We start from the raw sequence: 20,567 nt of genomic DNA on the forward strand, positions 1-20,567 counted from the left end.
AAAGGGGCACTTTCTTTGTGTTTGTACCAGCACCTTGCACTATGGGATCCTAGCACAAATGAAGCTCCTAGGTGTGACAATATAATAAAATAATTAATATGCTGCTTTGGTTGCACAGAATTAGTAATTATTCTCAGGGAAATATTAGTTGCATAAGAGTAATTTGCTTTTTTTCCCCTCCCCAAATTCACAAGTGACAGAAGCAACAGCTGCTGTGTAATATACAATACAATAGCTTACGGATAATTCTGTTGCAAATACATCGAGAAAACGTTTCAGAGAGAAAAGTTAGTTAAAATAAACACATTACCTGCACCAAACCAACCCTAACTCCCTAAGCAAAGAGCACATGGTTAATAAGGTATCACCGTTTCTAAAAATATAAATGTACAGACTAGCATCTGATGCCTACCCTCTTACCGGAGTGTAGTGGAGCTTTTCCACCTGGGCCAGCTGGCCCCCTGCGGGTGTAGGCTGAAGCCCAAGTGAAGTTTTCATTCGGGCTGGTAAGCATTCACTTTGCAGTGAGGATGCAGGCTAAATCACGCCAGTGATGATAGTCATCCAGTACCTTCCCCGAAGCTCAGAAGCATAGACAAATTCTCCCACAATTCACTGGGAAAGGATTACAGAGCGGCTCATCTGACCACAGCACTAAGATCCATGGGCTATGCCCCCAGAAGTCTGAGTGACATTGTAGACGGGTCGGACCCACCCCCGCGGCGCCTCCTGCTGGTGACTCCGGGAATTAGCTCTGTCCAGCGCTGGAGCGCCCTCTGCAGGCTGGTGATCCACCTGTCTTCTGGCCCCCGTGTCCCTCCCTGGACCCAGTGCCCTTTCACATGGGGTGCTGCCCCCTAGCAGTAACCCCCTTCTCTTAGGGTCTCCCCTTCTCAGGGAACCCTCACCCTCTATCCCCACCTTGCCTCAGTATTGGCTACTGACAGTCATTGTCTAGCCCCACACTCTGGGGCAGACTGCAGTATCAGCCTACTCATCACAGGCAAAGGGGTTTGGACCTGCTGCCTTGGCCTACCCCTGGGCTGCCCTCTGCAACCCCCAGTACCAGTTGGCCCTTCGCTAGGCCGCAGCCTGGGGCTTTCTAGGCTGGAGCTCCCTAGCTCCTCAGCCTTTCCCCAGCCCTGCTTCACCCTAGGTACCTTGCCTATAGTCCCTGCAGCCAGACCCTTCTTCCTCTTCAGGCAGAGGAAGACTGTCTGGGCTTCTGGCTTCCCTGGCCTTTTTTATAAGGCCTGTGGCTCAGTTTGGGGCGTGGCCCCAGCTGCAGCCACTTCCTCAATCAGCCCAGCCTTGAGAGCAGTTGCTCTCAAGCCCTGCCAGGCCACTTTTAAACCCCTCACAGCAGGAGCAGGGGCCACCCTGCTACAGACATATACAGGTGAGTGCAGTACCAGAGAGGACACAATGATTTAGGTAGGGCTTTAGAGTCTGGATGGTAATGCCCTGGCGAGGCTAACAAGGGTGCTTAGACCCAGCTGCCAATCACACAAGTTAACTCTGCAGTAAAGACTTTCCCTCAGTGAGAAGGTTGATTAGCTGGAGAAGAAGGGGAAACGGAGACAGTGGCCGGGCCAAAGCAAGTCTGGATAAGCACTGTTGCAGGCCCTTAGAGTTTATATCAAAATTCATGACAATATTGCTTTATATCATTTAAAAAAAAACCTTCTAAACGTTTAATTCCGAGTTTATAAAAGGGCCAGTCCATTGTTTTTAACCTTTTAAAAAATATATTATTTTTAATTGTTGCTTGTATTATTTTGGCACCACGGAGCTGAAATCATGGTCCAGGACCTCACTGCATCAGGCACTGTACAAACACAGGACAAAAAGACTATCCCTGCCCCCAAACGCTTGCAACTTAAGAAAATGTAAATCTAAGTAAAATCTAAATGCTTTTGCCAACATTCCAACACTCTTTGCGTGTATACCATACTTCCAAACTTATTGAAGAAATATTCTGATTCATACCAGTGACTGGCAGCCACCTTGTGAATTGCTGAATTTTCCAAAAGATCAAATGTCATAACAAATTACTGACAGGTGGCAATGCAGGTTAAACCCTGTCACAGTTTCAGACTTAACTGCGCTTTGCCCCCACTCCTGGTCTTTCTTGAGGGCACCCTCTGAAGGTCTCAGGCTCTCAACCATCACTTTTGTCAGACAGAGCGCTGCACCTCTCTCCCTCCAGACCGGGGGGTTGAGGCTTGTCACCCCTCTGCACCTCATTGTGATTTCCCCAGCAGGTCTGACCAACGTCTGGTCCCTGTGGTTAACCTTTCTTCAGGGGCTACAGCAGTGTACACCAGTCTTCATACAGCAAAATACTTTTATTCTTAGAGTAAAAGCATTACAGAAAAAACGTAAAAATCAATGAAAGTTCCCATATACATAGGAAAAGCTTACCCAGAGGCCACCCATCAGTCCTATGGGGTCCCAGTAAGCCGAAGTCTTTCCAACCCTGAGGCAAGGGTTGGGACCCACCCCCCCTTGGACAGAGGACCCTGTTCGCTCGTTGAATCAAAGGAAGGCCCTTTGTCAGTTCAAGCTCATCCTTTTATTCCAAAAGCCCTTTCTTTGTTCCTAGCCTCTGGAAAAACCCTGCTTGAACCAGTATATGCAAGCCAGGAGGCGGGGAGGGGAGAAGCTCTCTTAAAGGGGGAGAGGCAGAGAAATAGGAAGGGGAGTTGTGGCATATCAGGTAATGTGTTTCAGCGGGCCTGATCTATTCAGTGTGCCTCAACTCACTATGTTTATAATCTGTATCTAAAAGGTATCACGTAATATGTCATTGGAAACCCCCGATCATTAATATTATTGCATGATGTATATATGGGGTGTGTATTAAGAATCATGGATATAGGCAGGAATGATGACTAAAATTTGCTTAAGCCAGGCATGTCAGGGGGAGTTGGTAAACAGGTCTGCCCTAGAGGAAGGAATGTGTATTTGCTTCTCCGACCAGCAAATGACACATTGGTGATTAACACCATCATAAAATGTATGTGTTAACACTACGTAAGGAATTATGGATTTCTATTGATATTAGTCTTTACAGTCTGTGTCTAACAAAAGGAGAAAGAGGTCTCTCTCAGATAGGTGGGAACATCACAGCTATATACCTGTCTCCTATATCAATTAAGCATGGTGGAATCAAAACAATGGACACCCTATTTACCTACAGGGTAATGGGAAGCTCACAGAAAGAGGAAAACAGAATGAGGTCATCCTGCCTCTTGAAATGACGTCATTGAACTTTGGAAGACATAAGCAAAGACGGAAGCCATCTTTGGCATCCATCACTAGATAGACACAAGGGAACAGAGCTCTTGCAAGTTGAGAAAGATGGGTCCTTCTGCCAAGTGGAGGGGTTGAAGTCTCTGCATACTGAATATAGATGAGAAACTTGCTTAGGCAAAGACCTTCCACCTAGGAAGACAAGGGAAGCCAGCATCTTGTACTGCTGTGGAAGGTCCTGACTGAGGGAAAGTCAGCCATGGCTGAGAAGAAGGAAGACCGGTGAGAGAAAGCATCTTGAACAAAGCCTGTACCTTACTAAATTTAGTTGTAGACTTTTAGATGCGTTTTCACTTTTATTTGCTGGTTTCCCTTTCTAACTTTATTCCTTTTACTTGGCATCATTTAACCTATGTCCTCTTGTTAATACATTTGTTTTATTTTAACTATAAACCAACTCAGTGCTGTGTTTGAAGAGAAGTTACCTTGTGCAGTAACTGTGGTTCTTCAAGAGGTGTGTCCCTATGGTGCTCCACTTCCGGTGTGCATGTGCCTCTCAAGCCCTTAATCGGATATTTTGTGTTGGCAGTGTCTGTTCGGCCCATGCATGTGCTATACGACCTCATGCACACCAAAGTATATAGAGCTGCATGGGTGAACGGCGCTCAGTTCCTTCTCTACCCGAATGTCCAACAAAGCATGGTACAAAGCAGAGAGGAGGAGGGCGGGTAGCGGAGCATCCGTAGGGACACACATCTTGAAGAACCACAGTTACTGCACAAGGTGAGTAACCTCTTCTTCAAATAGTGTCCCTACGGGTGCTCCGCTTCAGATGCCTCCTGAGCAGTATCCCCACATGAAACTCCCCCACCCCTTGTTTCACAGTCTCTTAGAGGGTATCAAAGATAGTAACATCTGTTCTTTTGGGGAAAACAGAAGAATTTAGTTGAAATGGGCTGGAGCTTGTTGTTGTTCAAGTCCAATCCCATTTCATCCCAGGTGGTATTCAGTATTCAGCTGGAGCCAGAGGAGGGGCAATGCCATCGGAGTCCCTCGCTCTTGCCCGGTGTGGTCAGGGTTAGGATCAAGAAGGTCTGGGGTACCAGGAAGCCATGATGGTGAAGCTCACTCCCATAGCTAATTCCCCCCCCCATCTCTTTAAGGACCCTTAAGGAGCTTCGGAATTGAATCTAAGACTGAAGACAGTACAGCACAACCAAGCATCGCATCAAATCTGGCATTGTGGACCAAGGCATAGTGTTTACAGAAAGTATGCACTGAGGCTTGTGTAGCAGCTTTGCATCTCTAAGACGCTGGAATGTTCTTGACTAAAGCTGTGCCTGTGATCTGGTAGAGTGTGCTATTATCCTTGGGGAAAGTAGAGCACCAGCTGTGTTATTGCAAGTGATGATACACCCAGAGATCCCTCCTGAAAATCTCTGTGTAGATATTGTGGACTCCTTGGATCTCTCTGTGATAGAGATTTCCAAAATTGTTTGGTCCTATCTAGATAAGAGGCTAATGCCAATCTAACATCTGTCTCATACTGAGATATATGTGGTTTAGGGGAAAATACTGGTAGATGAATGGCCTGGTTAATGAAAATCCAACAGCACTTTAGGTAAGAATTTAGGGTGGCCATTAAGATATCTTGTCCTTGAAAGATACTATAAATGGAGGGTCTGCCATCAAGGCCCCATTCTCCCCAACGCTGTGAGCTGATGTGGTGGCTACTAGAAAGGCCGTCTTCATAGATAATTGAAGCAAAGAGCAAGTTCAACCTATAGCAAACAAAGGTCCCATGAGGTACTTAAGTACAGGTTGAGATCCCAAGTAGGAGTAGGATCCTTAAACTGGGGGAGAGGTTCCCTAAACACTTAATAAATCTTGAGGATATAGGGTGAGCAAATATGGAAAACCCTTTTAGTGGGGGATGAAGTGCTGATATTACAGCCAGATAAACCTTAAGAGAGATAACTGATAACCTGATTTCTTTAAGTTCAGCAGGTAATCCGAGATGAGTGAGGGCAAAGAAGATTCAGGCACAACACTGTCACAGTGACAGTAGTGGTTGAACCTTTTCTATTTCTGAAGGTAATTTTAGTTGACTCTCTTCTGCTGTTTAGTAATACTTGTTGTACTCCTGTTGAGCAGGTGGATTCTAAACTTGTGAGCCCTCTAGAAGCAATGCTCTGATGCAGAAGGCCCCCTCAGTTGGGGTGAAACATGTGATCTGCACCCTAGGAGAGGAGATAAAGGATGGTTGAAAACTTGAACGCAGGTTGGACGCATAGGTGAAGCAGGTAAGAATACCAAATCTGTCTCAGCCAGGTTGGTACTATAAGGATATCCCAGGCATTGTCCTGTCTGATCGTGTTAATCACTCTTCATATTATCAGTATTGGAGGGACCGCATAGAAAAGGTCATAAATAATTCTAGCTGCAGCATGTGGATGGACTGAAGACTGGACAGGTGATAAAGAAAGAGACCAGAAAGGAGGAAGCAGAGTTTTTGGTAATGGGGATACTGAGGAAGGAGAATCTGACCAGGGTTTGTCTATACTAGACTCTTATCTCAAGTTAATCTTTGCCAAGAAACTCACAGTAGTGAACACATTTGTAAAAGCTACCATGGATACTCCCTGAATGTTTGATCCAGGCTATAAGCATGTGTACTTTGCTTTAGGCTGAGCCCAGAGAAGGAAGAGAGAATGGAATTGTCAACCACGAATAGTAAGACAGAGAGAGAGGAAGTTCTGGAGAAAAGATGAAATGTTCTATTTTTGACATGCTTGGTTTGAGAAAGTGGGGCAGAAGGAGATGTCAGAGAGGCAACTGTAGTAATAAAAATAGTACTTAGCACTCAGTCTCAAATTGCTTTTCTAAATATCATTATCCCCATTCTACAAATGGGGAAGCTGATGCACAGACCACTGGACTGCATTGCCTTCTAGCCGGATATGTGGGATTTAGAGGGTAGAACAGGGAAGAGAGAATGGATGGAAACAACAGGAAGGAGGTTGAAGATCAATGACAATGCCATTGCCTTAGGGAGGAGAGACTGTTTAAAAAAACACCTGCCCCAGAAAGAGAACCAGGTCTTTCTGCTGCAGACATAATAGAATAGATGGAGCAGAGTCTGCCTGAGCTCCCAAGCCCTTCCTTGTACTCACAGGTAGTTGCACAGGAAGACGGTACTACAATTGCTTTCTTGGTGTTGTGATTGCCAGTAATGGCTAAAAGGCAAAGATATACTTTAATAAGGAAACTAACAACCTGAGACATCTGTAATATACTTATGCGCCTGTGATGAGATATGCATTTCAAGCACACTCATACTGCCAAGATTACGATGGAATGATGTGCGGGGAGCGGTTACATTTTAACAGAGTAAGTTAAAAGAGTTTCTCCGAATCATAGTGTTTCTAGTTTATACGCTATTGCCCCAGACAGTTTCAGCTGTTTCCGCTGTTCCTTTGGTCTGTGAAATTCAAGGTGAAACTCAGGTCAGGTTGAGAGGGGGCTAATGGAGGATACAAAGAGGGCTGAGCTGGAGGTAGAGAAACCACAGCCAGCAAACAAGTTCATTTAAAGAAAGAAATTCTCCAAGCTTGTTAAGATCCAGAGCCCAGGGAGAGCTTAGCTAAAGTCAATGGAGTCATAATTAAGAGCTACTTTCAGGTTCACCTAAATCTGAATAGGTCAAAACTAGAAGCACCAATTCTCTTTTGTTGTGGCTTTTTTTGTTATCCATACCCCTGTTTCTTCTCCCACAATCTCTGTGATGCTTAGTCAATAATCACTATAGACACAGGATATTTTACTGGAGAAAGCCAGAGGATGGATTTCCAGAGAGCCTGAGTTCTTTCCATTCTCTGTGGTCTCTGTTTCCGTCTTTCTATATTCTACAAAACCAAAAAATTCTTCAATCCAACTCCATGCTTCTACTCAGTCTGAGTCTCTCACACTGTAGCTAACCAGTCCCACCAAGAGCTCCCTACACAGACACAAAGGCAAAGCCCAAAATGAAAACCATGAACATAAGCAGACCAAGTTGAACTGATCTCATTCAAACATCACCCATTGTTGCAGCAGCTCTGCTGGGTCTTGCGCTGGGAGCACTTTGAATTTCTCACCACACTGACAGCACGAGGATCAATATTTTTAGGAGGTGACTATTTTTTGTTATCTGACAACAAACAGATCACTCATCCAGGGGCAAATGGCAGTAAGATCCACAGCTGGGAGGAACTTGTTGTCCAGAATGTATAAGCCAAAGAACAAGCAGTTCACTGGGTTTCTCAAGAACGACATTACCCTGCCTCTATTCCCTTCAAAATGTTTACATCTCATAGACTTTAAGGTCAGAAAGGACCATTATGATCATCTAGTCTGATCACAGAATCTCACCCATCCACTTCAATAACAAACCCCTAACCTATGTCTGAGTTATTGAAGTCCTCAAATTGCAGAGAATCCTCCAGCAAGTGACCCATGCCCCATGCTACAGAGGAAGGCAAAAAAACCTCCAGGGCCTCTGCCAATCTGCCCTGAAGGAAAATTCCTTCCCAACCCCAAATATGGTGATCAGCTAAACCCTGAGCATGTGGGCAAGACTCACCAGCCAGCACCCAGGAAAGAATTCTCTGCAGTAACTCAGATCCCAACCCATCTAACATCCCCTCACAGACCACTGGGCATACTTACCTGCTGATAATCAAAGATGAATTGCCAAATTAATTGCCAAAATTAGGCTATCCCATCATACCATCCCCTCCATAAACTTATCAAGCTTAGTCTTAAAGCCAGATATGTCTTTTGCCCCCACTACTCCCCTTGGAAGGCTGTTCCAGAATTTCACTCCTCTAATGGTTAGAAACCTTCGTCTAATTTCAAGTCTAAACTTCCTAGTGTCCAGTTTATATCCATTTGTTCTTGTGTTCACATTGGTACTAAGGAACCTCACTGACCAACTCCATGGTCCCAGTATGGCATTGTCCTTGTACTGATGTGTTACCCAGCATAGCCTTTTTATTTTCAGCTTAAAGAGTATGCCTACAGCAAGAGGATTTTACAGCTTTGCAGTCAGTCTTAGCTCTGCATATATGGCTTGATCCTGCATCAGGAAAGTCAGTGAGAGGAGGAGACATCTTATGTGACGCAGTTTTGTGAATACCTGTTTTAGGGACTAATCCAAAGCCTACTGAAATCACTAGAGAGACTCCTGGTGATGTCAATGGGCTTCAGATCAGGCCCTTTAAAATTCCTGCCTGTCAGCCAGTAGCATTGTGTGTTGTGTCTATGAGCTACAGCTTCACTTGCAAATGCATCTCATTCTTTTCTAAAAGATGATCCAGATGTTCGAAGACCTTTGAACTCAGGAGATTCAAAACCTATATTTACAAAATATGGTTTAGCATCACTCACTAATGCCTGTAAGAGAAGACTCCCTTTTACCACAGCATGAGCTACGCAGAATAATTCTCATTGCCTTTAGGGACAGCCCTGTGTAAGAGGCAATGTCTAAGCTGCACCACCCCAGGAGTACCCCGGGGAGACACCCCTCTGAGGCACTATCCTCTCCCAGCCTCCGCACTGCTGCTGTTGGGAGAGAAGGAATAATTAGCTGCTGGCCTAGCTGCACTGACTAATACTCCTGGGTGAAGTGGCTCTCAACACACATTCAAGGGCAGAATATGGCCCTGTGTGTACACTAATTCATATCACAAGATCTATACAACCAGATGTATGTAGGGAGAGCCAAGACCTAGCTTCCTAGCTGAAATATTTTGAAGACACAGAATTTTATCGTATTGCTATTTCTGGTAATGAATCCCACACCAGGGAAAACCAAGCCTGTGGTTAACTCAGTATTTTCTCCCAAATTAACAGCACAGAAAACAGAAGAAATGAGAAATGGCTAATGGCACTGGGATGTGACGGGTAAGAACAATGAAATCACGTACCTTCGGGGATGCATTGTCCAAGAACAAATTTATAACCCTTACAGCATTTTTTCCTGAAAGACAAAAATAGAAAATAAAATAAAATAAAATAAAAATGCTGTTTAAAGGAGATATGGCCTTTAAAAACAACTTTTTAAAAGGTTTAAAAGTTCTATTTGAGAAGTGATCTCAAAAATAAATTTAAAAAGCCATTAATTCAAAAACTGATTAATAAACTGGTGAGTTCTATTCCCGGGTATAGAGAGAGATTTGAAATGATCCATACTAGCACAAATGGTCCATGGTAACTTCAGAATGAAAGGCCTTTTTCCATCCTAGATGCATCCTGATCTCTAATGTCTACACTACCAGAGTAGTTCGATTTAACTTAACTCGAATTTGTGGAATCGACCTTACAAAGTCAAACGTGTGTATCCACACTAAGGACAGTAATTCGACTTTGTGAGTCCACACTAACGGGGCAAGCGTCGACATTGGAAGCGGTGTACTGTGGGCAGCTATCCCACAGTTCCCGCAGTCCCCGCTGCCCATTGGAATTCTGGGTAGAGCCCCCAATGCCTGCTGGGAGAAAAAATGTGTCGAGGGTGGTTTTGGGTAACTGTCATCATTCAACCGTCACTTCCGCCGGTGGGCAATCAGTTCGCGCACTTTTCTGGTGAGTGACAGCGCGGACGCCACAGCACTGCGAGCATGGAGCCTGCTGCGATCATCGCTGCACTTATGGCCGTTGTCAACTCCTCACACCTTATCGTCCACCTCTTCCACAGTCAGATGCTGAGAAATCGGGCGAGGAGGCTCCAGCAGCGCGGTGAGGACATGAAGTGTGAGAGTGGCACAGACCTCTCACAAAGCATGGGACCCCGCGCCGTGGACATCATGGTGGCAATGGGTCATGTTCATGCTGTGGAACGGCGATTCTGGGCCCGGGAAACAAGCACGGACTGGTGGGACCGCATAGTGCTGCAGGTCTGGGATGAATCACAGTGGCTGTGAAACTTTCGCATGCGTAAGGGCACTTTCCTTGAACTCTGTGAGTTGCTGTCCCCTGCCCTGAAGCGCAAGGACACCCGGATGCGAGCAGCCCTGAGTGTGCAGAAGCGAGTGGCCATAGCCCTCTGGAAACTTGCAACGCCAGACAGCTATCGGTCAGTAGCGAACCACTTTGGCGTGGGCAAATCTACCGTGGGGGTTGCTGTGATGCAAGTAGCCCACACAATCGTTGAGCTACTGCTCTCAAAGGTAGTGACCCTGGGAAACGTCCAGGTCGTCATAGATGGCTTTGCCGTGATGGGATTCCCAAACTGCGGTGGGGCTATAGATGGAACTCACATCCCTATCCTGGGACCGGACCACCAGGCCAGCCAGTATATTAACCGAAAAGGCTACTTTTCAATGGTGCTGCAAGCACTGGCGGACCATAGGGGACGTTTTACCAACATCAACGTCGGGTGGCCGGGCAAGGTTCATGACGCGCGTGTGTTCAGGAACTCAGGTCTGTTTAAACGCCTGCAGGAAGGTAGTTTCTTCCCGGACCACAAAATAACTGTTGGGGATGTGCAGCTGCCTATAGTGATCCTCGGGGACCCAGCCTACCCGCTAATGCCCTGGCTCATGAAGCCCTATACAGGCGCCTTGGACAGTGACAAGGAACTCTTCAACTACCGGCTGAGCAAGTGCAGAATGGTGGTGGAGTGTGCTTTCGGACGTCTCAAGGGGAGATGGCGAAGCTTACTGACTCGCTCGGATCTCAGCGAAACCAATATCCCCATTGTTATTGCAGCTTGCTGTGTGCTCCACAATCTCTGTGAGAGCAAGGGGGAGACCTTTATGGCGGGATGGGAGGTTGAGGCAAATCGCCTGGCTGCTGATTACGGTCAACCAGACAGCCGTGCGATTAGAAGAGCCCAGCGGGAAGCACTGTGCATCCGGGAGGCTTTGAAAGCTAGGTTCCTCAGTGAGCAGCGTGACCTGTGACTGTTCAGTTTCTTTACAGAGAAGCTGAACCTGCCCCTGTTTCTTTACCCAGTTACTGTTGACTTCGATCTGCGGTTACATACCCCGTTCACCCCGTTTCCCCCCTTCCAACACACGTTTAAAAATAAAATACATGGAACATTGTTAATTAACAACGTTTTCTCTATTAATGACTTCGCATTAAAGGGTTGAAACTGAGATGCAGACTGTGGTGGGTAGGGTGTGTAGTGATGTAAAGACCGCTTCTAAACTCGAGGAATGACAGGCTCCTGCTCCTAGAGCAGTCTGCAGTGCCGGTCTGGTTGTTTCAACGGAGCCTGCCATCCCTCCTTTTGGGACTCTGTGTGCGGGGGCTACGTGACCTTGCAGCAGGGTGAAAACAGTTACAGATTCCCCTGCTGCGTGGCTCTGTGGTCCAGGACAAGGACCGCTGCATAAGATCTGTAACCACCCTCCCCCGCCACAAAGTCACGTACCCCCCACCCACACAGAACATGAAAACCACCTCCCAGACCAACCAGGGTGCCTACTCACTGCACTGTGTGTGTGACCTGCTGCTGATCCTGCCCCAGTGTCTGCACCCTGGTAAAGGTGACTGTCCTATGCAATTACCAACCCCCTTCCTCCCTCCTTCAAACACAGTCTTCTGTACAAGAACATGACGGAAACAGTAATTAACAGCAAAGTATTTTTAATAATTAACTAGACAGTTAGGGGATGAAACTGGGATTGGGGCTTGGGTGAGTCAGGAAGGGAAGGACTTCTCAAAATTTAGGGAATGAGAGCTTTTTGGTAATTGAGCACTCTGCAGGGGTGGAGTGACAGTTTTCACGGCCCCTGGCTCCCCTCCTTCTTGTTACTTTGGGTGAGGGGGGTATGGGACTTTGTGGCGGGGGAGGGCGGTTGCAGATACACTGCAGGGGGGCTCTGTCCTCCTGCCTGCGGTCCTGCAAAACATCCACAAGGTGCCGGAGCGTGTCCGTTTGCTCCCTCATTAGTCCAAGCAGCGTTTGAGTCGCCTGCTGGTCTTCTTGATGCCACCTGTCCTCCCGTTCGCTGTGTGAGTGCTGGTACTGAGAGAGGTTCTCCCTCCACTGGCTCTGCTGGGCCGCCTCGGCTCGGGAGCAGCCCATAAGTTCAGCGAACATCTCGTCCCATGTCCTTTTCTTTCGCCGCCTAATCTTTGCCAGCCTCTGTGAGGGGGATGCTGGGGCAGGTCGGGAGACAGTCTCAGCTGTGTGATGGGAAAAAGGGAGTGAATTCCTTACAAAGATACATTTTTGCGAACAATGAACATAGTCTAGTTTGTCTCTGTGAACAAGACCATGCACAGCACCTCTCTCATGAGCACTCAGGACAAGTTCGAATTTTCGGCCTTCGCATTCATTGCCTGGGGTCTTGCACTGGAGATCAGACAAGCGGGGCAGGACAGCAGAATCCGTGGAGCAGGCAGGCATGGTAAGCCGTAGACTTTTGGCTGCTTAAAACTTAATGTATAGCAGTGCCCTCCTGCTGCAGGCAATCCGGAAAGCATGAACTCTGCCCCTGTTCCACCCCCTCATGGCTGTCACCGGGAAAGATCCCTGTATGCTGCCCCTCTGCAGCCTCCACCACGTGGCTGTAAACCGACGCTTATTGTTGCGCAAAGGAACAGTGAAGCATTCCCAATACTAACATTACCCTAATTCACCTAATTCAATGCAAGAGTCGCCGAGCGAGATCACCCTGAGGAGGATCACTGAAAGAGATAGAGAGCGCATGCTGCGTGAAAGCCAGCACAAACCGGGGGCCTATGCTGCCATGCTTGTGGAGGCAATGCTCCCAGAGTACCTGATGATAGCCTGGCGCGGAAAAGTGTGCTACCACGGAGCACCCAATAAGGCAGCTCTCCCCAGGAACCTCATGTGTAGGCTTTTCGATTACCTCCAGGAGAGCTTCGTGGAGATCTCCCAAGAGGATTTCTGTTCTATCCCCATATGTATTGACCTTCTTTTCGCATAGTTAATATTCCTGTTCTGTTAGAAATAAATGTTTACATGTTTAAAGCACTTACCGACTGATCCTTCCCCTGATTCAGGGTCCGGGTTAACGGCCGGGGAGGGTTGGTAGGGGATCTCCGTGAGGGTGATGAAGAGATCCTGGCTGTCAGGGAAATCAGCGCTGTAAGCGCTGTCGACTGCCTCGTCCTCCTCATCTCCTTCCTCATCTTCCCCGTCCACGAACATCTCCGAGGAACCGGCCGTCGACACTATCCCATCGTCAGAGTCCACGGTCACTGGTGGGGCAGTGGTGGCAGACCCACCAAGAATGGCATGCAGTGCCTCATAGAAGCGGCATGTCTGGGGCTGGGATCCGGAGCGTCCGTTTGCCACTTTGATTTTTTGGTAGCCTTGTCTCAGGTCCTTGATTTTCACGCGGCACTGCGTTGTATCCCGGCTGTATCCTCTGTCTGCCATGGCTTTGGAGACCTTCTCGTAGGTCTTTGCATTCCGTTTTTTGGAGTGCAGCTCCGAAAGCACAGACTCATCGCCCCACACAGCGATCAGATTCAAGACTTCCCGGTCAGTCCATGCTGGGGCCCTCTTTCTATTCTGAGATTGCATGGACTCCTTTGCTGGAGAGCTCTGCATCGCTGCCAGTGCTGCTGAGCTCGCCCCGATGTCCAAACAGGAAATGAGATTCAAATTGGCCAGACAGGAAAAGGAATTCAAATTTTCCCGGGCTTATCCTGTGTGGCTGGTCAGAGCATCCGAGCTCGGACTGCTGTCCAGAGCGTCAACAGAGTGGTGCACTGTGGGATAGCTCCTGGAGCTATTAGCGTCGAATTCCATCCACACCTAGCCTAATTCGACATGGCCATGTCGAATTTAGCGCTACTCCCTTCGTCGGGGAGGAGTACAGAAATCAAACTAAAGAGACCTCTATGTCGAACTAAATAGCTTCGCTGTGTGGACGGGTGCAGGGTTAATTCGAATTAACGCTGCTAAATTCAACATAAACTCCTGGTGTAGACCAGGCCTAAGTGGAAAAGCAAAGTTCTTAGGCCCCTAAAAGCTCTGAGCATCCTGTCCCTCTGCTCTGCCGCAGTCAGGGCTTTCTGTGTCTCTTATTTAGGCTGGATGACTGTGCTTTTAATAGGTGAGTGTTTGGAGAGAAGTGGGGAAGTTTATGGAGAGCATCTCAATTACAAAAAAAAAATCATGGAAGGTATGGAAGTTTGGACGAGAAGATACCTGTTGAAAACAACCTGGTACTATTTTGTAAAGCAAGAGTATTTTGGATCTTTATTCAGCCAGTTCTAAGGCAGGGTCCTTAGCCAAGATTTTCAAAAGTGACTAGTGATTATTGGTGCCTCAGCTTCTTGGCTTCTACTTGAGACACTTTAAAAGGGTCTGATTTTTGGAAAGCGATGAGCACCCCACCGTCTGAAAATCAGGGCTCTAACATCGTGCATCCAAACACTGAGCAACTCAAAATCATTAGTCCCTTTTGAAAATCATGGACAACTTATGCCTTTGTGTGGAAAGCACATGATATACTTCTGGAGCTATACATGTAAACAACCATGATCATAACTTTCATGACATGCCATAGAGCGTTTCCAAGCATCTGTCACTCTAAAGTAAACTGACTGAAGGGCCTATATCTCAGCTAGTCGTACACACAAGATTAAATGTTATAATTCATTTCCCACATTTCAAAGAACTCTGAAAAGATGACCAATTAAATAAATGAGATATTTTAACTACAGAAAGATTAATAGGGCACTTAGAATGTTCTAGAAACAGGGACACTTAAATATTAACACTTTCTATATGGTGTAAAATTTCTTGAGCTGCTCACTACATGAGAAAGTTCTGGGTGTAGGGAAAACATGTGTTTCTTATAGGCTAGTGTGAAATCACATTTAAACATATGGTGTTATTTCTCTGCTTCTATTTTGTATGGCACAACTACAATAAGCTTCCAAGTTTCTTGATAGCATTTCTGAATACATACTAATGGATACAATCTTTACAGTCCTCTATTAGAGCGCTACTAAGGGCCGAGACTGAGTGATATTTTCTATTGCTTGTGGACTGCCAGCACAGCTTACCCAGAAGTAACCTGTCATTCAACCTCCTGTGGAATTAAATTTAAATTAAGTGACTTAATCTGGTTTTTGAAAGCTTGTGGATTTTAGAGATATGGACTCTAGAATGTTTTGCAGACGTGCTGAAGTGAAGTGTCTGGTAAGCTAAGAAGTAATCACTCTTCTGTTTTCCTCCTTAAACGTATAATTGAGCCAGGAGAATGCTAACGCAATGGAAGTCAATGACACAAATGCATCCCCTAGGCGACCCAGAGTTCATCACAATATATCATTATGTTGCATTTAAAACAACTATCAGTTGCAACTGACCATTTAAAACAAACAATATATTATTCCAAACTATGTAAAAACAAACTTTGGCCGCACATTTTATACACTTTCAAAGATTAGCCAGAATATAAATTAAATTTAATGAAGTTTGGACGGCTGCAGGGGAAGCTTTGTCTTGTTATGCAAACACTGGTCCTCATTAGACTTCACTACAAACACTGCTGTGAAGTTTTATCTTCAAGACAAACAAATGAAGAGGAAAAAGTTCAAAGGTGCATCAGAGAGGCTGTTCAGATGCTTCAAGCTATGCAGACGGCTTTCCAAATGCACAGTCATCTCCTTTCCTCTTCAGGATAGGGCGAGACTGACAGCACCATCTCCTTGTAGGCAGTATAGGCACATACCAGTGAAGAAACCAGCTGGTAGTGGTAGAGAATGGAACAAACTACTCAGATGCTTAAATCTATGCACATGCTTTGCCGGATCAGGGTCAGAATGCTCAGTACCTTTCAGGTTTGGGTCCTATCCTCCTAAATCAAATACTTGTGGGTTTTTTGCAAGCTAAACTGTGTAAATCTAAAGCTAACGTATCTTCCCTTCTGGATTATTATATTAGCTCGTTCTCCTGCCCTGTTCAAACTCCTTCCCACCCCAGAATGTGCCAGATGCGCAGAACTCTCATTGACTGTGACGTCTATAAAAACTTGACAACAGTTAGGCTGCTGGTGTGCTGAGACCAGAGTCGATCATGCTGACCAATACTGTTTCCTTGTTTCCTTGTTCCGTCCCATCTTTTTATCCGTCTGTATCCAGCTATTGTCTCTTGTCCGATACTTACATTGTAAGCTTCTTGGGGCAGGGACTGTCTTTGTTCTGTGTTTGGACAACACCTACCACCATGGGATCCTGGTCCATAAATATAATAATAATAATGAGCGGGCAGTGACTCTTCATGCTACTGGGGGTAAGGGAGGTTCCCCGACATAAGAAGCATTGTGACACTGGACCAGACCCAAAGTCTATCTAACCCCTATCCCATCTCTGTTAGTGGCCAGTTCCAGATCTTGTAAGGAAAATGCAAAAACCCCGTGATAGGCAGATGTGGGACAGTTTTCCCCTATATAGGTCATGTCCTGATCGCTAATAGTTAGATATTGGTTTATGCCCTGAAGCACGACATTTAGTATTTCTTCCAGAATGTCCGTTGTCATGCATTATAACTACTGGGTATTCTTGGTATCCAGATAAACAGCCAATCAATTTTTCAATGTTGTTAGGTTCTTGGCCTTAGTGAGGCAATGAGTTCCACAGCTTAATTCCACAATGTGCAAAAAAAAGTATTTCCTTCTCTCACTTCTGAATTTCTCACCATTTAATTTTACTGAATGTCCCCTTAGTCTTGTTTTATGAGACGGGAGATCAGTAACTTCTGTTCTCCCTCTCCTCTGGATTATCCCTGCTCCTCTGCATGGTACCTTTAAGTCCCATATGAGGGAATGGCACAAAAAGGACCTAAGGAGGCCTCAGAAACTGCATTATCTCCCCATACAATCCCTTAGCAGTAAATTCCCAATTCAGAATATCGGCTTCTTTTCTTGATACATGACTTTTCTAAATAGCAAACATTAATTTGACACAAGTTTGCAAGAGGATCTGACAGGTTAGGGTTCATACACAGAAAATACAATACTACAGTACTTGCTGGCCTGAATATCATATTACATCTCTAAGTCTAAGTAACACAGCGTGGGATATATTCTTGATGACCTTGACATTCTTTAGGCCAACTACATTCCTGAAAATCAATTTATCAAAATAACTGACACTTAAGTTGATTATTAACAGAGGGACTTCAATGGTAAAACTTATTTTCAGAACCTGGCTGACATTTCTAATCAACATTGCATAATTATCATCTCATGATACATAATGAGAGGCAAGCAGGCTGCTACTGATCTTTTTAAACACTGAACAGTTTTCTTCAGACCTGTTGCTAGGTAGTTGTACATTTAAGTGTGAATCAAATACAGGGGACAATATTTAGCTGCCTCAGAATGTGAAACAGTAGTGGGTCTGCTGTGAAATTAGCTTGGTTCATTATTAAGTTCTATTTCCAAACAGCGGTAACTTTTTAGCACACCTGCCTTTCATATCATCTAACAGGGTGCTTTACCTATCAGAAAATGTTGTATCAACGGTTTCCTGTCAGTTTTCCAGGTTTCCATGAGCTCAATGAGGTAGTATTCATTCAGGAAAAGCACTGTTTTAAATAGGAGTTTCTCCTGAGTGAAGACTGCATAAGTCCCCATCTCCCAAAATCTGGCACCTGAAATATTAAAAGAGTCGCAGTATCAGGGAGGTGTCATAATTCTACAGCTGTCAGCATTCTATAACATTCTAATTGAAAGTGTGTACCTGGCCTTAGATGGATATTATATTCATCCATTTCCAGGTATCCATCATTAATGTAGTAAGAGGCCACATCTCACAGAGCTGGTCAGAAATTAGTATTTTTCTCGATGGAACGTCTTGATGAAAACAAAACACATTTTCATCAAAATTCAGTGGCAAACTTTGCCTTTTTTCCCCAAAACACTGGAAAATTTTCAACCAAAACCTGTCAAAAACCAAAACACTTCAGGTTTTCAGAGGAAAATTTTCACATTTGGGGTTTTCCAGTGAAAAATCCAAATTTTCAAGGCTATATTCCATGAACATTTTCATTTAATCGAAAACCCAATTTTCCATTGAAAAAAAATTCATCAGAAAATTCACCACCAGACCTACTCAAAGAATATCATAACATGAACTCACAACAACCTGTGCGCTATCTCACAGATCAGAGTTTCAGCAAGAACTGCAAGTGAACCTGCTGTGCTTAATAACACAAGGGAGCCTTTGTAATATGTACACTGAAGGGATACTTATTGTGACTGTCCTAAGTGCTTCTTTGATCTTGAATTTCAGAAATATGCAAGACTCTAAAAGTAATACCAAAAAGGAATAATTAACTTCTATACCTGAATTGTTTAGAAGTGAACCAAACTGCTACAAAAATCCTTGGTTTTTAAAAATTATACATATAATCCAAATGAGCTCCTGCACTGCCTGCCAAATCCTGCATGGACAAATAAGGCCCATATGTAGTGCGAGAGTGCTCAGTAACCCAGTCGCTGTGGGTATCTATATTTCACATACACAGAAGATTTATGCAGTTTTGGACAACATGATCTAAAACGGAAAGAACATGCGTTGTTTTTATTTGGGATACATACCAAAATCTTGAGTAACAGTGAATGGTGTAGACAGCAGTTCAGTATCATAAGCTTTGCCATGGTTTCTAGACTGAGTCCTCTTTTACAGCTATCTGAAAAGATAAATGCAGCCAAGGCAGCATTTACTATCCTGGACATCTTACCTGCAAAAGCGGGACTCCTCTCTCTTCCTCTGCATATTTCTCTCATCAATCTAGTTCCAACTGTCATTGCAGTCAATGGAAAGACTCCCCGTGACTTCAGTGGGAATTGGATTGAGCCTATAATCATCAGAACGAAATGAGCTGGGACCACATCACCACATTAAGGCAGTTTCCCTCTTCTGAAGAAGTCTTTCCATTGATTTCAATGAGATTGAATAATATTAGGAGCAGCAGGTTCCTGTTATTATCTAAAACAGGGGTAGGCAATTATTTTTTGTCAAGGTCCAAATTTCTTGGTCGACATATAGTCAAGGCCCAGACTCCAGAGAATATAATAAAAAAAACCAATAATGATACTAATAAGTAAATAAAAAGATTTTGGGGTCTGTTCAAAAGCATCTGGTGGTCCAGATTTGGCCTGCAGTCTGCCTATTGACTATCTTGGATCTAAAGAATCTTCCTGGTACCTGGGACCACAAAATATGTACTGTGTTCACACTAACTCATTCACCAGATTATTGGAAAGCAAAATGAGAATTTTGACTGAGTAAAGATCAGAAAGATCCCCCTGGGACAAGGAAACTGAAGAAGTCAGAGACCTGAGAATCAGCTGGTGTAGTAATAGACCTGATTTCTTAAAAGTCAGATTTCCACTGATAAATGGATTTTGAAAGATGCGAATGAAGGTCATTGTTCTGACCAGCAATTGCAGTTAGTGATTCAGTCTAGTTGTGCATTACTGTTTTCTCTAAAACAACATGCTGCTTGGCTCTTGTTCTTAATATTTTTATCAGGAAAGAAATCCTTTTTTGGTTGCTGTTAAGGTGAAACCCTTGATAAGACTGAAAATGCATGCACTATATTACTCATTCTCCAAACACTGCCACAGGCCAGATCCTCAGCTGTTAAAAATCAACATAGCTCCATTGACCCTGTGATTTTGAAAGCTTTCTGACATGCTATTTGGCTGTCCATTACTGAAATGTATTATTATCTGATTCTCTTCCTCTCAGCCATTTGAAGTGTTGTTTTCTCCTGGTGTTTTTATGGACACAGGGAATTTTATGATGCGTGAGTAGAAATTGTGTTTCTTGGCCTCCTAACTTACAGAGGACATTGCAAAAATGACAAAATGATGAATTACTTTGCAGAGCTACTGCAGAACTCAGTCTTTTCACATGAAGGAAACTGGCTGCACATCCATGGATAAAGAGACACTGTGATCTTGAATCTAATCAATTTCAAAAGGTGTGTTAAAAAGAAATTAACGACAAAACTCCTTCAGTAAGACAAAATCTCACTAAGATCAAACAGATCCAACTGTTGAGGCTCATGGTGATGGATATGCTGAGAGGAGATAATAACCAGTTCACCTGGAAAAATGGATTATTTTGAAAATACATTGAAATAAACAATTTGAAGATTTGGAATTTACCAAAAATCTCCTAAGCTGCACCCCCCACCAAAGATACTTAGGTGCCTACCTCTGCTTGGGATTCAGAGCTGTGAACCCGCTCCTGAAGTTAGGCACCTAAATCAAGTCAATTCAGCCCTTCTTAGGAAAAGAGAGCAAGACTGAATCTTCACCCCA

The 20,567-nt window shown here is 44.7% G+C and overlaps 1 protein-coding gene across 3 annotated transcripts in view; it reads right to left on the minus strand.

The window, feature by feature from the left end:
* CCBE1 (collagen and calcium binding EGF domains 1) overlaps positions 1 to 20,567 on the minus strand; it is a 195,248-nt gene that overhangs the window by 26,313 nt on the left and 148,368 nt on the right. For 2 of the 3 annotated variants that reach the window (XM_045022473.1, XM_045022472.1), the window contains one exon: positions 9,222 to 9,274. In XM_045022473.1, the coding sequence (XP_044878408.1) occupies positions 9,222 to 9,274 (53 nt within the window). Of the gene's footprint in view, positions 1 to 420; positions 524 to 9,221; positions 9,275 to 20,567 lie in introns of those variants that run through there. The other variant, XM_045022474.1, reaches the window with a different exon arrangement.

This window comes from Mauremys mutica, chromosome 6 (genome assembly GCF_020497125.1).
Source record: "Mauremys mutica isolate MM-2020 ecotype Southern chromosome 6, ASM2049712v1, whole genome shotgun sequence".
Lineage (NCBI taxonomy): Eukaryota > Metazoa > Chordata > Testudines > Geoemydidae > Mauremys > Mauremys mutica.